Here is a 21,631-nt window from a genome sequence, read left to right on the forward strand (position 1 = left end):
GATTTTGAAAAGTAAAAGGAATTTGTGATGAATGAAAAAAAGTCAATTGTTGACAGTTTTTAAACAGAAACAAGAAAGAAAACAGTAATTGTTATAATCATCACCATCATTATTATAATCATCATTATTATCATCATCATTATCATTGTCATCATCATCATTATCATCATCATTATTATCATCATTATCTTCATCATCATCATTATTATCATCATCATCATTGTCATCATCATCATTATCATCATCATCATTATCATCATTATTATCATCATTATCATTATTATCATCATCATTGTCATCATCATCATCATCACCAACACCACCACTAATCATCATCCTCACTAACACCACCATCTTCATTATCATCATCATCATTATCATCACCACCAAAACTACTACCACCATCATCATAATCATCACCTGATCATCATTGTCATTATGAATATCTGTAATGATCTTCATTATCATCAACAATAAATAAATAACAACTACATCTTTTAACATTATTATCTAAATAAATTCTTTGACAATAATATTAAATGGTGAAGATAGAATCTCACTGATGATAATAGTGACATAATGTTAAAGATAATGATAACAATAATAATGGTGATGAAGAAGATGCTGATTTTTATGACAATAATGATTATTACTTATAGCATCAATAATTTTAATTGTTATCTTAATTACCAGATTAAATAATCCCTTTTTTTCATATCAAAAGCATTGCATAAAACCTTTTTTTCTTCTTCACATAATCACATGATATATACATGTATATATATATACAATTATTTGATTCAGAAAGGTCGTTAATCTGTTGTTGACCAATTAATGTCACAATTTCTGATAATTAGTGGACAACAAATTATGGTATCTATATTAGCGGTGGTGGTCATGCACAGTGCGAGTGCCTAGGCTTGTACTTTACTAGATATAAGATAGGTGAGTAAGTTCAAGCATATATCACTGATTAAAGACTGTGGGAGTCAGTCATATTGGATGATAATTAACATGGAGATTCGATCATAATTTGAGCCGTGTCATGACAAAACCAACATAATGGGTTTGCGACCAGCATGGATCCAGACCAGCCTGCGCATCCGCGCAGTCTGATCAGGATCCATGCTGTTCGCTGTCAGTTTCTCCACTTGTAATAGAGTTGATAAGCGAACAGCATGGATCCTGATCAGACTGCGCAGATGCGCAGGCTGGTCTGGATCCATGCTGGTCACAAACCCATTATGTTGGTTTTGTCATGACACGGCTCATTTGGTCATTAAACATCAGTCTCTGATTGATAAATATGTCTGTCTTGTCAAATAGGGGACAGAAAAAAAAATATGATGGGAAGATTTTTGCAATACATAATAATACAGTGCTCTGTTTCATGGATTTACATTCTTTAACTTTGAGGAGAATATCACAGAAAAGTTTAGTTTTCAGGTTAAAATTTGATAAATGGAGATAAAGTCAAATTGAAAAAAATCGGTTTTCAGTTTAATAGATAATGCCACTTATACCTGAAAGGACACTTAGCATGTAGTGAATAATGTTCAATTATCTAGATATTGTTTTTTAGAACTATTATAAAATATTAATTTAAATTTTGTAATAAAATGTATTCTTTATTATAATTTGATACTAAATACATGTAATGTTCTTTAATTATAATTTAATATTAAATATTGTTCTTTGTCATTTAATAAATTTAAAAACTAAACCATCTGTATAAGAATACCACCTTACCAATTTTGGCATTTTTATCTTGCAATTTAATGAGACAATTAACCTTCCTTAAGAGACCATCTTTTCTGGTCATATCCAAGTAAACTTTTTAAAAATTCAGTTTCTTACATTTACATTTTATATGAGAAAATAATTATCTAAATGACACAAATATTCTACATAAATTTCTTTAATATTCTACATAATTTTTTTTATCTGAATGACATAAATATTCTACATAATAAAAATAATTATGTAAGCAACACAAAAAATTTAACATAATAAAAAATAATTAACTATCATCATTCAATTCAACTCTCTTTCTAAATTTGACTGAATAATCAAAACAATACAACAGATCATACATTTTCTAAGTTTAAGTAAGCAACAGTTCAGAAATTTGAAGATGGAGGGCCTTACCTTCCTGTGAGAACTATCTATAATTCAATTTAAAAAGAACAATAAAAATGATAAAGCCCAGGAAGCAAGTATTTAATTTATCTGAGAGACCAGTGAACACTGAGCCTGCCATAAAAACTTCATGTAAGAATGAGGTAAAACACATTTCCATGTTTTAAAGATGTCTGTAATAAACACAGTTTTATGTTATGAGTTTTATTATCAATCTAGTAGCTTAGATAATTATACTAAGAATGGTTAAGGGTCTTTATTTTACTTGACAGAAACCTGGACCAACATGACAGTCACAAAGATGGTCAACAGACAAAGCCCTGGTGTAAAATCGAGAGTGGCAAATATGTGTCTGAAAATGTCATAAGTATTTGATAATTTTCCTCTGTGAAAACATGACAAAAATGTAACAGGTAAGAGAACACCTAGAAGCAAAACATGACAAAGGAACATGAAAGAGCAAAACATGAACATGAAAGATTAAAACATGACACACAACAAAGGAACATAACTGACTAGATAAACAAAACATGACAAAGTTAATAAAGGAACAAAACATGACAAAGCAACATTGACTGAGCAAATCATGGTAATGGAATATGAAATAGCAATAAATGATAAAACAAAACACAATTGCTTAGAACATTGCTTATGACCAACATGGCAATGGAATATGAAAGAGCAAAACATGAAAATGGCATGAAAGAGCAAAAGCAAAACACACTTACGGAACATTGCTTATGGCCAACATGGCAATGGAATGGAATATGAAAGAGCAAAACATGAAAATGGCATGAAAGAGCAAAACATGAAAATGGCATGAAAGAGCAAAACATGAAAATGGCGTGAAAGAGCAAAACATGAAAATGGCATGAAAGAGCAAAAGCAAAACACACTTACGGAACATTGCTTATGGCCAACATGGCAATGGAATGGAATATGAAAGAGCAAAACATGAAAATGGCATGAAAGAGCAAAACATGAAAATGGCATGAAAGAGCAAAACATGAAAATGGCAAGCAAAACACATTTAAGGAACATTGCTTATGACTAACATGGCAATGGAATATGAAAGAGCAAAACATGAAAATGGCTTAAAAGAGCAAAAGCAAAACACACTTAAGGAACATTGCTTATGGACAACATGGCAATGGAATATGAAAGAGCAAAGCATGATTCTGGAAAAATGAAAGAGCAAGCAAAACATATCCATAAACATTATCATTAAGGAATGAGTGGCAAATGATCTTTGAAAAGGTCTTAAAATATTTCAAAAGAAAACTGGATGAGCAAAACAAGCCAAAGAAAAATTGGAACAGCAAAATACAATTTTGTAAAAATTAATAGGAAAAGCAAAATAGGATTTCACTCTTAAGGAAAGATAAAGGAATAAAAGTAAGTTCCTAAGTCTGTAAACAAAGTGCTAAAGTATACATAACTTGTAATACTTTGTTCAAATGAAAACAGGTCTTATTGTTGTTTGTGCCAAACAGCATAACCACAATGTCTTTAAGTATACATTAACTTCCTATCAAATCTTCTGTTTTAAGAGTGTAGACTGGTTCAGTACCTTATGAATGAACATTCCACCATTAATGAAGTAAGTGAACCAAACCAGTCTGTATCAGCACCTATCTATCATCCAATCATTATTAAACCTGATGCAATTATCAGGCAACCTGCAACCACACAGAATGGCAACTCATGTGTGGGATGGTGGCCGTCTGCTTCTCATCCAACTTGGACACTTTTCAATAAATATCAGACTGGTTTTCTGCTTTTCTGGAAATTTTGAAGAAATTTACATAGAAATGACTTGTTTTACATTTGAGTTTTCATCATTTTTTTTCACAATGGTTTGTCAAATTTAAAACTGCTAAAAAATAATCAGCTTTTGTGAATGTTTTGTCATTATGTAGCAGTTAGAATTGCTGTAAAATTTTATAAAAAAATTGAATTTGAGGAATCTGGTGCAAATGAGAGAATTGGCATCAGAAAATCTTAAATGCAAAGTAATGAAAAATTGTCCCCTACAAATACAATAGGAGAGATTTTAAATTGGTACTTGTTATAATGAACGTACAGCATTTTAATATTATTCTTAAAGTTATTTAAGCCGCATCACAACAAAACCAACGTAATGGGTTTGCGACCAGCATGGATCCAGACCAGCCTGTGCATCCACGCAGTCTGATCAGGATCCATGCTGTTCGCTATCAGTTTCTCTACTTGTAATAGAGTTGGTAAGCGAACAGCATGGATCCTGATCAGACTGCGTGGATGCGCAGGCTAGTCTGGATCCATGCTGGTGGCAAACGCATTACGTTGGTTTTGTCGTTACGCGGCTCATTTTTATTTGCATCTGGATTAACTTATTAAACCTTACCCAGTGTCTATTTTTGGAAAAGTCAATTACCAAATTTGGATTCAACTGGCATACCTCAATGTTAAACCAACATACGTCAATGATCCACCAAATGAGTAAATTGTCCGATTGATAATTTTGGGTATTGCAAAGATTAAACACACTTTATCATTTTTTGTATGCATAATAACTATTCAAATTTTTATTTTTGTTTCTAGATATAAAAAAAGCTTTGCTGCTTGACAAGTATTTGTACAAATTGTCTCAAAAACAGGAAACTGGACTAAAGACAGACAGACTGGGGATCATTGTAGAGTAGGCTACTTGTTACGAAATTTGGCTCTTCTAAGAAAAAAAATCACGCAAACTAAAAGTTATTGTATCAGATAAAATCACAAAAAAACAAAGAAAAGCTACCCCTTTTTATCATTTTACAATCTCAATTACAAGATAATAAATATCATTTTTATAATGAGATGTAAATGAAGATTACATTTGAAACACTACAAGGACACTCGGGGACACTCGACAATTTCTTGGTAACGAAACTAAAATTCACTTCGGAATATAGTAACTAATATACATCCTCCAACCTACTTTTACGATGGTAACATTAAACGTAATGTTTAGCAATCCTGTATCCAAAATGGTTAATTTTAGCTTTTTAACCTTTAACATATAACCCTTATCATTTTCGAAAATTGTCCACCTTGAAACGAAAAGCATAATCCAGGATGTCACTAGATTAGCTTACTTGGTAGCCGATGATAAGATTATTGTAATGTTATCTATTTTTTTTTTTTTTTTTTGGTTGGGTTTAACATCACATCAAAACAGTGTACGGTCATATGGCCCACTTTCCAGCTTTACTGGTTGAGGAAGACCCTAGGTGCCCTGCCATGCATTATTTCAGGCACGAACAGGCACCTGAGAAGAACCACCGACGTTCAGTAAGGGGATTCGAACCCAGAGGGTGATGGGCAAGTGATCTTCATTATTAACCAGTGGTCACACATGCTTAATACTGAAGTAGTGTCATACATTTCAACTTTTTCATAATTATAATAAATCCCCCTCCCCATGCCCCACTGCCCTCTGCAAAAGTTGACAAAGTTTCTTCATGCACTCATAATTTCGTTGCTTTTAGTTTTAGTTTGATTGTGAAAGTAGTGTCTGTGCCCTGGGACTAACCAGTGCTGGTGTCATCTTCAGAAACATGTTTGTGACCAAGAAGGTCTCAAACCAATGATCCCTGGGTTGAGAGGTAGATACCTTTACCACTTAAGGCCACTGCTCCCTTGTTTTCCTTTTACCTAACTAGGAAAACTTACATTATGTTTGATTTAACGTCCTGAACATGGTTCTCAAACATTTTTTTTACTGCAACACGTATATATTACATAGGTTAATCCAGGTAGCAGACTATAAAAGAAAACGTGCTGACAGGTTTGTTTCACTATATTCAATTTAAAATAAATAGTTTGTTTTTTTTCAAATAAATTTGTCATGGACAAAAAATTAAATATTTTTTGACATTTTTTCAATTGGCCTAGGACAGGAAATTGCTGCATTTTTTCTCATGGACACCCAGGTATTTATGAATGAGGAATTTCATTCAAGTTGATCTCCCCTATCTACAGGTAACACTAACAGGGTTACTTAATGCGGATGATGTGACAACAAATACATTGAAACCTATCGTCGTCTGCATACTGTCGTATCAACGCTCGGGCTAAACCCAGCTAAAGTTGCACAATAGACTTGCCCAAACTTTGGATCTGGACCTGTCCATTCTTCATTTTAGGGATTTTATATGTCAAATCAAGGCAGAATGCATAAATATATATGTATATATGCAAACTGGCCGGTCTTGGCACAAAAAAAGAAACTCAAACCACCACTAAGGCACTAACCCTTAACCTGCTAAATTTGTGTAATGGATTCGCCCAGGCTTTAACTTAGAACAGACCATTTCAAAATATAAGGGATTTCAATATCAGAATTCTATAAAATTCAGCTACCAATAGTATAGAGCCTGGTCAGACTGCATGGATGTGCAAGCTGGCTTATTCTTATGGCAAAGACTGGACACTTTCAGCTCCAGCAGCGTGAGCGCCAAACAAATTGTTTAGCTGAAGTTAAATACCCGAGCTTGAGCAAGTATTTCAAGGTTTTAACCTTTACTTTTTTTTTTTCATTATAAGTACACTTTTAAATTAGGTCAAAAATTTAAAATATCCCTTGTATCTCAGCTGAATGAAATCAATGACCTTGAATAAAAAGAAGCGTTACGATTAAAGTTAAGTGAGATGCATATACTTTATAGTGTAAGGGAGATAATCAAAAATTATTTTACAATATCACATACATGTCTGTGCTCATAATGATTTTATAACTCTAAAATTGCTCTGTAAGTACAAGAGAGGATTAATCCTGTGTCTGCCAGAACTTTATTAATTTTATAAAATCACATAAATTTTGCCTTTCGGATGGATTTCTTGGATATACAGGTACCACAAGTACTATTACAAATGGATAAATTTGTTTTAAGTTTCATTTATATTTTGATGTGTATTACTCTTTTAGCTTGATATTATATAAGAACAAAATGTAGATATTTTGTTAAAATATAATTATTTCCTTATGATGAAAAACTTGTAGATTATTGGAATAATGTTCAAGTCCACTTCCTGGACAAACTAAAACTGGTGCCAAATGATTGAACATGGCTTTCAAACCCAAGTACGGCTTAAGACCTTGTGATCCCTTGATAAAGTTGCCACCACCTAAAGCTGCTTTAGTTAAAATAATGCCATTGACAGAAAATTTAGTATGAAAAATAACAAAGAGCAATGAAAAATAACAAAGGGCAATAACTGAAGTATCATACCTTTGAGAGTTATATTTTTTATTTCAAACTGATAAAACCTCCATTTTTTTCCTCAGTTATGCCCCAGACAAAGATTAAGTATGAAAAAGTTCAAAGAGAAATAACACCAAAAGAGAGTTATGACTCTTGGGCATGAAATGCATTTCTTCTCAATGAGATGTAACCACCATGAAGTTTTTTGTTTATACACAGAAATAATTTTATAGTTAATCTGCAGTTGAAGTGTGATGGACAGAAAGTGCATGGACGGACGGACAGATAGTAACATGAAAGTCTGGACATTCGTTGTTTTTTGTTTCATTTTACGCCTTTTCCCAACAGTATTTCAGTCATATAGGCGAGTAGTTTCCTAACCATCGTTCCTAGAGAGTTACACCAGTACTAGACTACCTTCCTCCGTGCTAAACTACCAAAGCATCTCCCAGGGATCAAACCCACGCCAGAGAGGTAACTGGATTAGAAGTCATCAACTCTAACCTTTCGACATTCAATGCCAAAGTTATATCCCTCTACCTTTTGATGTGGTATAATAAAGACTATTCTTTTCTAACTGGAATAACCTTATAACCAATGATACAGTGGTTTTTAAAGTTCACTAAAAGTCAAGAATAAAAGTTACTCACTGTAAAAATAAGATTTCACGGTAAATTAAATTCGAAAGGCAGTAGTCTAAGTACAAAAAACTCCTCTCATTCAGCAGAGTGATGATCTTATAGAAAACAAAAACGTCCTATTATGACACTTTCCATCAAATTATCTTTTTACTATCTCTAGAAGTAATGGATATCCTAGAAGAAAACCTTTCACAGGGGAAGAAAACCTGAATGAAATACACCAACTACCAGATTTTATGGGAGTGTATGGGGTTTACACTTGGGTTACTCAATAGCAAGGAAAATCAGAACCCTTTAAAGTTTTATGACCTATACTAATCACAAAGACCATTCAACTTTAAGAAAAAGTCAAAAAGTGTAAGAAAAGCACAAGAAGAAGGATATTAAGTACTTAAAAATCTTCCCACAAAGTTTCAGCATCCCCAAAATGGTGTTACTTTGAACTTTAAATACATGTATAGGTTTTAAATAAAATTGGAGAATATATAACTGCTGGCCCCCTATTATTCCTTTAACATACCATATACTGTGCAACCTCTACAAAGTGGTCACCTCTAGAGCACTTACTTCTTTACAACAAAACTAACACTTGTTGCCACTGTACGAAGTCACAATGCATTTAAGGTAGTCTTAACTGTAATGCTTTCCCGCCAAAAAAAATTCTAACAACGGCCAATATCGTAATAAATCAGTCATTTCCGGAACGTTAATTTTCACAATCTTCGGCATTCAATAATTTTTTACAGTTTATAACGGGAATTTAGTACATAGCGATAAAGGATGAGTGATTTTAAATAATCCAATGCCCAAGATTTTGAAAAAAATAATGTTCCGGAAATAACCAATTTACTACAATATTGGCCTATGTTATATTTTTTTGCCAGGAAAGTATTACAGTAAGACTACGTAACACCTCTCAGAAAAAACCACAATCATTGTCTCTCAAAGGGTGTTTTTTTCTGCAGAGGTTGTCCTGTAACTATGTAAATAGACTTGGCCTGCTTTGAATTTGAAATCTGAATGATTTCGGTATATCAAAATGCTCCAATAAAGTAACCAAAAGTAAAAGGGTGGTGGTCATAATGTACAGTTTTGCTGCTTGGCCAATGACAACAATTTGGCAATCATTTCGATGCCACTTCAGTATTCAAAGGTTAAAACGTATCTTGAAAAAAGTTGTGTTTTTTTTTCTGACAAATTTTTGACAGGTGATTATATTCAATTTAATATTATGCATATACTTCATATTAATCAAAACAACCATTTTAATCTTTACACTTTTAATGTATTAAAACCTGACCCCCTTAACTTAAAATCCTTGACCATTTAATGCCCATTTGTCTAATCTAAAATAAATTGCTCATTTTTTCCATTTAATTAATGCACAAATATGCTCCTTTAATGACCCTCCTGTCTGCAGGCATTTAGCCTTGAAAAACAGGCCCCTTTATTTTGGGAAAAATATATCCAATAATCCACTTATTGACTCCCTTAAACCCTCTTAAATGCAAAAAACCTTGGCTTATTTTTATAAGGGCTTTTTCATTGTAATGTTAATTACTTCAAAATATTCAGCACTAAAGTATCTTTTTTTTTCTTGCCAAAATAGAAAAAAAAACTACGGAAAAGAAGCTATATCATTAACAATGGTCAATAAATGCGAGCAAGTACAAAACTTCGCTGTGTTAAAGGAATTAAAATGAGCGATCAAACTGAGATGCACCGTCAGTCATCTATCGGTTGAGCACTCGCTCACATTCGACCTGTGATTTTACACACAATTCTGCATTATATTAAGGTAAACATGCAAAACGATGAGATTTCTGTGTGTAAGGAAGAAATTCGGTGAATATAAACAGACATTGATAAATCAGATGAATTATCTGCCATCATAAAGGAATGACAATTTCGAAATACCATGACAAAAGCATTAAAGATGACACATAAAAGACTTGTCGGAAACTCGAGAATACTTTTAACGAACCTCCATGCAATACACCTTTTAAACATTTTCACATTTAAACGGATTACAATCAGAAATATCATCTCCGAAAATGTTAATTGCTTTAAAGCAACACATGAAAAATAACGGTAAATTAAACATGAGAGCCCTTTCTTTGCAACAAGCTTGGTTCTATTCAATACCGTAAAAATCAGATATCCCATGTTAATCCCTGTCAACTTTTTAAGGTGTGCATGTTGCCTTTTTAGAAATGGCTTATCAAGTAAATCAGACATGAAAATATTGTCAAATACGAAAACAACTACCTGTCAACAGGAAAAGATTAGCGACAGTTAGCATTTTAGGTTAAAACTTTTCTGACTTTTTTGACAAATTGCACATTTAATAACCCTTTTTAATCCCACACTCTAAGCTAAAATATGATAGAAAATAATGAAGTTTGATTCATTGAATACTTCAAATTATTTTTACCTTGTTTACAATTTATTTAAATCATGAAGTCAAATATTATTGTCTCAACTGACAATCACAAAAAAAAATTAAAGTTCTTGAAATTAATTTTTTAAAATCTGTATGTCTATTATACGATCATTCAGATTAAGAGAAACAATTTTTACTTAGTATGAAATATACATGCTTGCACAAGTTTAAAATAATGGTATAGAGAAATGAAGATAAAGAATTAATTACAGGTTGTTTTTTTCTAGTCCATTTTTCAGAAAAAACAAATCAATAGCAAGCAGTGTTTGGAAACAAGTAGAGTGCGGTGTTATGTCTGCCATTATATGCAAAGGCTTTTGTGCAAGGACCATGATGGGAAACAGCTTAAATGTGACACCACAAAGAATCTATATCAATTAAAAAAATCATGTTTTAATATCCTAGGTTTTAAGTCTTACCATTGTCCATTAAAAAAATCAATGTAATAATTTCATATAAAGTATAATATTTTTTTTAAAAACTTTCTCTCAATGGGCAATGACCGAAAGATGGTGGTCCTCACAATGTGAAATACGGGTTCAAAGGGCCCAGGTCTCCATTCGAAAAGAAGACATTCATAATCAAGACAACTTAATTACCTCTACAGAATGCAATTATATTAATGATTCTCAAAATGGAAAATTTTGTCTTAAATTTCAAAGATGAAATAATTAATTCTTATACTTTTGTGATACAAACAGTGTTGAATATCAAATGACAATTTTTTTTTCGCTACAATTTTTAACATAATTAATCAAATCACTGAAATATTCAACAGTTAAAATTGATGTCCGAATTTAAATAACTGTTAATTCACAGTAAGGCAATAGCCTTGGACAAAAGGGACAAGGGGTCATCCACTGGCACGGTGAAAACAAGTCTCCAAATTTTTAATGACTTCCCGTATGGAATATTCATTGTAATGACCTTTGCTTTAAGTTTCATGAAATAACAAAGGAAAATTTGCATCAATAGAACGCTTGTTAACAAGATATCATTTTGTCGTTTTTATGCATTGATCTTGTAATTATACATACTGTCAACATTGGCCCATATTTGAAATACAAATTACACATTCCGTTGAAATTATGCGTTTCTAATTTCATTAACATTGCTAGAATGATTTTCTGTGTATTTAGCTATTTGACTTCCTGTCATCACACAGTGTGAGGCTTCACATTGGTCAGTATTAACTATTCTCGTACCCAGTGGCCCCATTTTTTACTACTGTCCATCCCGTTTTCATCTGATACACTGAGAAACACGGCCCCGAAATTCTACCATGTTCTCATTACCTTTGAAAACTGATCATGCTATCAAACTAAAACATTTTCTTTGCCCCTGTTTTCAAAAGCTACTTCACATATAGAAAAGAAAGAGAACTTTATATGCTAATAAGGGTTTCTTTCAAACATGATATTGGAAGAACATTGATTATAATGAATGAAAAAGGTGCAATTTGCATCTGCAGCAAGCAAAGAAAGACTGAAAGGGTAATCTGCAAAATGTCCCAATTTTCAATCAACACCCATATCTCACCTGTCTAGAAGAATGGCACAGATATCAAGTAACATCTGAATTTATTTAATTGCTCATAAAAAACAACAATAACTATTGTTATCATATCAGCCCTTAATAACAACATCGAAATTTGAAGAGCAAAGAAAAATGTCAATATTTCTGTATGCAGCTGATATACCTTAAGAAAAAAAATGAAACCATTTAAAACATCTTTAGAACAGTGTTAGGCTTCTAGTGGGTACTTGGATGGAAGAATCTGATCTCATTCATCCTTCTCAGAGGTTACACAATCATTGTGTATCTTTTATTAACTATAAAACAAAAATTCTTTAACTAGAAATATATTCGAAAGACACAGATGTGTCCAAAAGACACTGATATGTCCAAAAGACATGGATGTCCCCACATTCCACTATTTTGTCAATCTGTCAGGTAAGGGCAAATCTACATGTCCCCTTCCCCCATCCCCCATAGGGGGTAGAAAGTGCAAACATTTGTGCAGCCTGACACAGGTATGATCCTTTGGACAGTGCTGTGACTTCACTATCAATGAGCATTAAAGAATTACTGAATATTGTTGTTTATGATCATATCAATTCTAAGACAGGCAGAAAAGCTGCAAGTCTCTTCCCTCAGCTTTAATGTCCTAACAATTAAGACTATTCCTTATGGCTTTACCATTTTGATATTTTATTATATTATTTAGATATTGAAAAGTAAAAGTATAATAAAATACTATCATAAGTAAAATATAGGTTATACCAAAAAATATTTTCTTATTTCGAATTTTTCAATAGATTTAAATTAAGTGAAAAATAAAATAATAATTGCTGACAAAGCGTAAAATACATCTGCTTGTAATGGTAACATAAATAATCAAAATTGAATATCTAAAAGCATAGATTTCAGATAATATGTTCATTTAAGGTGTGTATTTGTCGTAGTTTTGAATTGAAATTTTATAATTTAACACATTATCTTTCCATCACATAACTTTTATCTTAAGTTAATGCTCCTTATGCATCGAAGTGCGTCCAGAATTTGTTTCAATTCTTTCGCATGATCAATCACTCACTCAATCTCCTTATCTATTTTTTGTTCTTTGTTTATTTTTTCTTCAGTCATAACTCGCTTTTTGATTTATGAACGATTTTTTTCCATAAAATTACATAGTAATAAAAATCTCGTTGGAGAGGACCAAAAGTAGTACTTGTGGTATTTAAATAAAGGAACTCTTTTTTACTCCACTGGGGTCCAAAAGCCTGAAAACATACAATTTGAATTTCTTTCATAGATCAACTGGAGCATTTAAAATAGAAAGTTATACAAAATTCTAACACAACCCGCATTTTTCCCTATTGAACATAGAAGAACCGAAAGTGTGTGTTATTATGCAATAAAATCAATGTTGGCGTTCTATATTTTAGACATGTGACGTGATCATTATAAACATGTGACGTAGCCACTAAAAATGCGAAGCGCTGAAATGAGTACGGAGTACGGAAACAAATCAAGAGTAATTTTGCTTAATATAAGGTATGGTAGCATTTATTTGTTAATGTCATGTTAGAATCAAAATAATATATCCAAATCGGTGATTTTAGCGCTTGATAAAATCACTGTTAGATTGTTCCTCGCATCTGAACTCTTAACAGTGATTTTATTGAGCGTTAAAATCACAGTTTGGGCTATATTATTTCTTAAATAATATATGTACTCAAAAATAGATTGAAAATCATATTTTGTGCTATTTGTAGCCCAGTTTGAAATTTTGTTTAGAATATATTTCTGGAAAAACAGACTGAGCAATTGATCCGAATTTTTGCACAGAAGTTATTAGTCTAGATCTACATCAAATATGACATTAAGTACTGGTGTCACATGACATAACAAGGCCGTGTTCTCGAGTCCAAGACCACTGGGTTGAGAGAAAGACATGTTAATCATAAGGCAAATGTTCTTTAAAAAATAAAAAGAAAGTTATAACTCCATTGTAAAAAATCTTGTCCATGACTACACCTTTTGCTTAACATACCAATCTCTTATTTTTGTATTTTTAGTAATTTTTGGTTTGTATTTTTTCATTAATTAAATATCTGTGCCATACTTTCCTGTAAATTGTCTATAAATATAAAGTACTGTATTTAGCCTTTTTTTTTCTTGGGCATACCATAAAGTCCAAGGGGATCAGATTGTATATAGAGTGACATGATGGTAAGGTCAGAGGTCACATGAGAAGCTGATTATGAATACACTATGCACAGGAAGTGCATCATTAACCTTGATGGGAATCCTTTGTCCCCATATTTATGTAGGGCAGTTAAATCTCAAATTTCAACTTTATTTTCCATCGACATGCAACTGTAAAAATTCCTTCATACTCTTCTTGTGAACAAAAAAATGATTAAAAATAATGTCCCACTCAAGGACAGTTGATAAATAAAGATATCACATAAAACAGTAGTGGGTGTGTAAGCAATTGGGGTAGTTGTGAAGTTATGAAAATAAAGTTACTTGTATAAATGGCAAATTTACATTATCAAAATGTCTCTTAAGTAAATCGGTAACAAAAAAGAGGATATAATTTTGGCCTATTTTGAAAGAGGACCAGAGACACTTCAAAATCTAATTATGAAACTGCGATAAAAAATGCATCTTTATGCATTATTAGGAGCAATTGTCCTAGTTTTCACAATTTGAAAGGACTTGAATTAAAAAATTGGCAGATCTGCATCCTGCAGCTGTCTGTCAGTTAATACAAGGCGATGTATTGAAATGTGGTTTCATCAAAGACTATTACAAATTAACCAAATGATTTACAACCCCAGGTTTTTTTAACAAAGAAATTATAACTTTCGAATATGACATCATTATCAACATCATCAAATTTGATTCTAATCAAGACAGTGTTTTTTCTTTAATAACCAAAAGGGTTACGAAGGGTCATCATGTCTGCTATAGACTGTTTTATGACACAAACATTATTTCAATTTTTTTTTCTCAAAACAGGAGTGATTGCTTTTCAAAGATTATAATTTTGTCAATATAAAAAGAAATTTTCTTAAGATGGCTTCAGCGGTGAAATAAAAGGGTCCCGATTCAGCCCCTCGGAGAATCATAACAAGGGTGGTCCGTAACTAACGCCCGCTGGGCCATAACTCACACACTGACACCCAATGAGGAGATTAGCCAAACAATGAAAATAAAACGAGTATCAATTCATACAAAAAATGTTGACCCCATAGTACAAATCATCTCCAACCAGCCAGGCTTAGATCACAGAGGCCAACTTGTTTTGTTTGTTGATTGAAAGGGCCATCTAGCTCACTTTAAGCTACAAGATGACAAGGCTGATAGGCAATGGGAACGAATGACGAAGCTTTGTCGAAAAAAAAAACCTTTCTCCTTTCCTCTTGAAACTCAACACCGATGGAAAACAAAACCGTTCAGATCTGAATGGAATATTTTTCAACAAGTATTTATTGGGACCTTGCTCAATAAAGTCAGATTTCTTTTTCATTCAAGAGGAACAGCTTAAGAAATGCTGATACTAAGATTCTTTTCTTATAAACTAGGGTAACCTTATAATTACCAACTTTCAATGACTTTATTGTTTAAACATTTGACATCTTTTTAAAAGATAACATTTCTGATGGAAAAAGAGACCATTGACTCATACATACCATTCAGTTTGAAAATGTGCATTTTTGATAAAATGTAAAAGAAATTTGGGCTTGCTACTCATCTATTGCTATAATAAATATAAATTGAGACCTTAAAGGGATCCCACTGAGGTTTTTGACATAAAGGGAATGGAATATTTCCTAGATTTATGTATCTTTTGATGTAGGTCTGGACCATTATGTGAACATTTTCAAATTTCATTCCCTTGTCCCCTCTTTCCAGAATAATCATTTTTGTTATGCAAAATGCCCAAAAATATGTAAAGCATAATGCAAAGCTTTCACTCAAATTGGGCTAAGAATTGCAAAAAATTGCCCCAAAAAGTATATTTCTTTATTACCCTTTGGAGATTTTTCATTTTTAGTGCCTTACGTGACATATAGTGATATATAAGAATTTCATATTTTATGTTTTTAAGCTTTTGACCTCAGTGGTGCTCCTTTAACAAAGTGATGCTTTCAATAGAAATTGCTAGAAATATATCATAATTATATTGTTAAATGGAAGAATAAATATATTGTTAAATGGAACAAAAAAACTTCCATCTGTTGATTGATTCAGATAAAAAATGATACTTAAAACACCAGGCATAATAATTTTCTGTCTACTAATGCCCTGAAAGGAGGAAGTCCTTTCCTTAATTAACATGCAACTTCCTGTGTCACAGTACCAAACATCTCATCAATATAGTCCTTCCAACAATTACCCTATCTGTACTAAGAGGTCATGACCTTAGCCTCTATTCTCTTTTATAGTCTCTAAGCAAAGGGTTTCATGCCATTATTGATGTAATTATTACACAGGAAGTCCCTATAGAAGACGACCACCAGTAGAGTGATCAATGGCCTTGTTGTCTCACCTTACTTTCAAAATCAATTAAAAACAGGTTTTATCAAAGACAAATTTAAAAATCAACAATTAGAGATTATAGGTTAGGCTTCCTGTCTTACAGATAGGGTTACCATTGATTCTATTTTTTTTTTCAATAATAGCTATTTATAAGTTCTATATAATGAAACCTATAATTAAAGAAATGACAACACAAAAAATATAATAGTTGAAATAGTTGTACTAATTTTCACTTTCAATTTATGTCAAAGACCCAAAACTATAAAGATCATGTATTACAATTGCATATCACAAACAAGACATCTGAATTTTCAAAAGCGGGAGATTATAATTATCAAAGACTTTTATTTCAGAGGTATAAGAAGCTCTAAAAATAGAAAGCTTTCCTGTCCAGACCCCAAAAGCCCCTTGCATGAGATTTCTTGGCCCTTAGGCTTAGTGTCGATCAATTTCCACCATCTTGTATTAATGAGCCAGGAAAGTTATCAGAGGTTTTATGTTACAGAATGTTTTTACATTAAATTTTTCATCAATTACCGATAATAATTTGCATGTTCTTAACCTGTATTCTCTTTTCACATTTTTACAAATTATTTTTCATCCCTTTTTTTATTTTCGTAATGAAGTCAAGATAATATAGCGGCTTGCATGTCAGTAAATTTTCTTTGGCTTTTGAAAATGACAAACATGTAACAGTTTGAGTCTTGACACACATATTATGGTATATTTAATTTATCTATAGTAAGGCTGCAATGATTCAAGAAAGTTCGAATATATTCAAATGCATAACTTTAGATCGAATATCTGATTTAGATTCCCTCTTTTCAGTTTGGTTTGCCTAAATATAGGCACTGTCAAACAAATATACCCTTGGAATATTATCCAATATGTACATCTTATTTTATTCACTGCAAAGGCATAAAAACCAAAATGGCCGACAATAATGAACTACATGTAGTTGATCCATCCAAGTCATTGGAATCAAATGTTTTGGAGACATTCCAACAGTCTTTAAGATAAAATACACATGTGTACTATTGCTGAGATTAGGAACAATAAAAACATGATAATTCTAGATATAGTATCAAATTTTTAAACAAACCATTTAACCAGTGAACTCAATTCACTATATATTAACAATTTTCTCATTTTGGTTTTGTGGTTTTTCTGTACCTAAAAAGTCAATCCTCTCATTTTACTTATCACAATTTGAACTAAACATAATCTCTATCTTTAACACTATGCTAAATTGGTGAAATGGACTGGTCCTCTTTTTTAATTTGAAATGGTTCATTAATATGAAAGAAGGCAAAAGCCTATGAACGGGAGAAGTCAGAAAAAAATTATTTCGTTCATTATTTATTTTACATATTCCATTCTGAAATATAATTGCACCACTTCCGTTTTCAACTGGAACACCTCAACGATTATTCTTAAGTTGCTATTGTTTTGTTGCTGGAGTACCTCACCAATTGTCATTGAGTTACGTTCAAAATGGCGGCAACCTGATGAAAATTTCACTGATAGGTATAAAAGTCTATATATTTTTTAATTGTCTTTTTTATTTATTTTCCTTTTGAAATATACACATGCAGTCTATAACCGGGCAAGCTAAAGCTCTAGCCCGCTTCACGGGCTTAGCCTTGACTTCCCCGTATTAATGTGAGGAAATTTGACATTTAGCAGCAGACAATACTGAAAGATTGCATGAAGAAGATGAAGGTACAACTGAAACTGGTACAAACTAAATTCAATTCGTTCAAGGTTTTACTATGTGTCAAATATGTTGTTTTTGTAATTAGACCCTTTTTTAACCTGTATATATAGACACTGGTCAAACTGCAAGGATGAATGAAGGCTGGCCAGGCTTATACTTAAAATACTTTAATGTAATGTCATTCTATTTTATCTTATATTCAAAGGGTTATATAATACAAAGAGAGGATTTAAACCATTAACCTGCTGAAACCAAAAGTCATTAACTTCTTTAGCAAGAAACTTTACCCTCATTGCTGAGAAATGCATGGTACAGGGAGTGTCTATAAGCTTATAGCTTCCTACACAATCAAACTTTAAAATATAAATTTTGTCTAAACTAAAGATGTAGTAGAATGACAAAACTTGTTAAGAGAAAAAAATTTAGCCAATTAAAATCATATACCAAGATATTTTAGTATTCCTGGATTAATGTTTCTTTAATTGGCAAAAATACAAATGTTAAATTGAGTTATAAGTTAAAGGCCCATTATGCCTCAGAACAAAATTTTTTTTTCTCCCTTATAAAGGAAAAATATGAGTTTTATAAAATTTAAATAATGAGTATTTTAGATGCTTATGATCTTATTATAGCAGTACTGAATGCTTTTCATTTAAATAGCAAAGTGTAAACAATTAAAGAAGTATTTTGACTTCCATACAAAATACCAAATCACTATAAATGTACTATTGCCAAAAAGCAATAGAAGACAAAGATGGTTCAGGTTATTGGCCAATGAGTAACTTTTCTGAACCTGTAACAGGACATGATTAATAAAAAAGTTTTTGAGAAATAAGAATAACTTCATTTCTGGGGAATAATGGGCCTTTAAGAAAGTATGTGCATGATGTAAGAAAAATGCACAATATGTGGGAGATGGATCAACAGGATGTGACATACAGATGCAACAGACTGCAGCTGCTGTAGTGAGCTAATACAAGATAACATACAAGATAAAGACACTCCTTTCATACATTTCTGAACAGCAGACGGAATAAAACTGTTACACATTTAATGAAATTAAACTTTAAGATTTTTCAAACATAACTCTGCAACCAGTGCACACAAAGATTAGATGGCATATATTAGCCATGTAAACATGGTCTGCACGGTTAGTAACGTTCAGTGGGTACTCATTTTTATTCTGTAAGTGCTTTTTTTTGGAATTTTCCCTATAATTAAAGAATGGCTTTGTCCAGGTTGTAAAATGGACAAGTCCATTTAAGATATTTAACTAGGTAAAAATAACAATTTATTTCCCTTCCACACAGTCTATCCTAGAAAGCTAATACATTGCAAATTTAATGAAAGAAAAACGAAAAAAATCAGCATAATTTGACAAACTTTGAATCTCTGTCAATTAAATTTAAATTGAGTTACCTTCAAACCACTGAAATTTCTAAATATAGTTGAATAAACAGTTATAATGGCAGCCTTCTGTAAATAAGGCATGACCCCAAAAACCACAAAATTAGGGGCCCCATTACATCCCTTATGTAATACATACATAATTATAGTTACTGAAATCTAACCACATTTTACAGCTATCAGGGGTTCATTACATCAGACCCATCTGAGAGCCTGTTCTCTCCCACATTCTTGTGGTTTTTACTTTAAACAAAACTGCAGAAAACCATGAATGAAAACTGGTTTGTAATTTGGCGAGGAAAAAAAATCTTCAATTGACGACAAAGACTGCACTTGCAATGCACACACGCAGATATTCTCTATCATCATTAAGCTTTTGTTTATACAAAATGCATGTTACTGCGTAATAAACATGTATATATAAAAAAAATTGCTTGCATCAGCGAAATTTCAAGAATTAAAACAAAGGGAAAAACCATTCCGAGGAATTTTGGGAATCTTGGATAAAACATTGGGTATTTATCTTCTTTTTTATCTATTTCATTTTTACAATGAACTTCAAAAAAGTTCTTTAGTATTTTTAAACTGATTTTTTTCACAATATCATTATAATGTAGTTTGAGGTAAAATTGGGTGAAATCTTGGAGGTCAGTCTGGCAAACTGGTTTTCCTGGATAACTAACCAGTAATTACCAATGACAACTGACTATAGATGACAACATGCAGTACAACATCCAATATAACATTTCAAATGGGTGCAAATTTAAAATATCAGAAAACCTGAAAACTCTTAAGTGTTATTTTGTTAAGTTTTTTTATAGAAAAAAAGAGTGCTTTTAGGAGAAAAAAACCTTAACTTCAGGCAAATACCTGAAAACTAATGTACTCATGCTTTTGAAATTCAACAGTGTTACAGTATTACAAGTTAGAGCCATTAAAGTAAAACAATATCTGAAAGATTTGAGCCAATCAGCAGAAAATGTCAAAGGTTTGAACCAATCAAGAGCTGTCCAATGGGATTAGAGCATCAATTAAGATTGGCAAATGAGACTATTATATCTTTTTAATATTAATTTAAAAACTGTTGCAATACTAAATTTGTTTCATAGTCTCATCTTGTTTTTTAATTTCAATTTTAATCACTGGGTCCGATATGAAAAATATTTATAATTCAGCAGCCAACAGAAGAGTTAGACAAGGCTTCACAATGTGCTTTAATTCGATATGTTGTCACCCTAGCGCATTAAGGGATTAACTCTTATTTAACTTTAATAGGAGATAACCTGTTACTGCACTAAGGTGATGATATGTAACGAGTAAAAAGTAGCTGATGCTTTTTCACTTCTTCATTTAGTAACGTCAGAAGTGGCTCAAAAATAATCTTTCCTATAGTTAAAGAGATTGCCTGTAAATACTGAAAACAATGAAACTGAAATGAAAATTGCAAGATTACAGAATATTACTTTCTTTAAAATTTAACATAATTTACTGAGATAACAGATACGGCTTTGTCAAATGTTAATCAGACTAACCTTATCATAAATATATTTGATTTAATGCAATTTTTTTAATTTAAAACTCGTACCATCTTCGTTTGGTACAGATATATACATATCAACAAATTCACAATTTTCTTTCACAAGTCAACGGGAATAAAAAAAAATATTGTCGAAAGGTTGAGATGTACATGTACTATAAAGCCAACGTTGATATTATTCATTAAGAAAATTGAAAATTACAATCGAACGACAAAAACTGTACGATATCAGCTTTTATCTAATATATTTACCATCTGTCGCGATATGATTTTACAAAATAGACAGGATTTATGGTGAGCGATTATTTTGTGTGGTCTTGACAAAAATGAAAAAAACGTTGTAGATCAGCAAATTAGGTAAAAATTGGTTTAAAGGTTTTAAATAACTATCACCTAGTAACCCTTATGAATAGATTTTGTTTACAGTGGATGAAGACGTACTGTAAGTCCGTTATATCGGGTTAC

At 31.9% G+C, this 21,631-nt stretch overlaps 1 protein-coding gene across 1 annotated transcript in view; it reads right to left on the reverse strand.

The window, feature by feature from the left end:
• Positions 1–325: 325 nt before the first annotated feature.
• LOC132728028 (zinc finger protein 35-like) overlaps positions 326–21,631 on the reverse strand; it is a 96,625-nt gene continuing 75,319 nt past the window's right edge. The window contains exon 16 of the mRNA XM_060713639.1: positions 326–420. Within this exon, the coding sequence (XP_060569622.1) occupies positions 326–420 (95 nt within the window). The remainder of the gene's footprint in view (positions 421–21,631) is intronic.

The sequence above is a fragment of the Ruditapes philippinarum genome, unplaced genomic scaffold (genome assembly GCF_026571515.1).
Source record: "Ruditapes philippinarum isolate M1 unplaced genomic scaffold, ASM2657151v2 ctg74_1_1_1_1, whole genome shotgun sequence".
NCBI classification, from domain to species: Eukaryota; Metazoa; Mollusca; class Bivalvia; order Venerida; family Veneridae; genus Ruditapes; species Ruditapes philippinarum.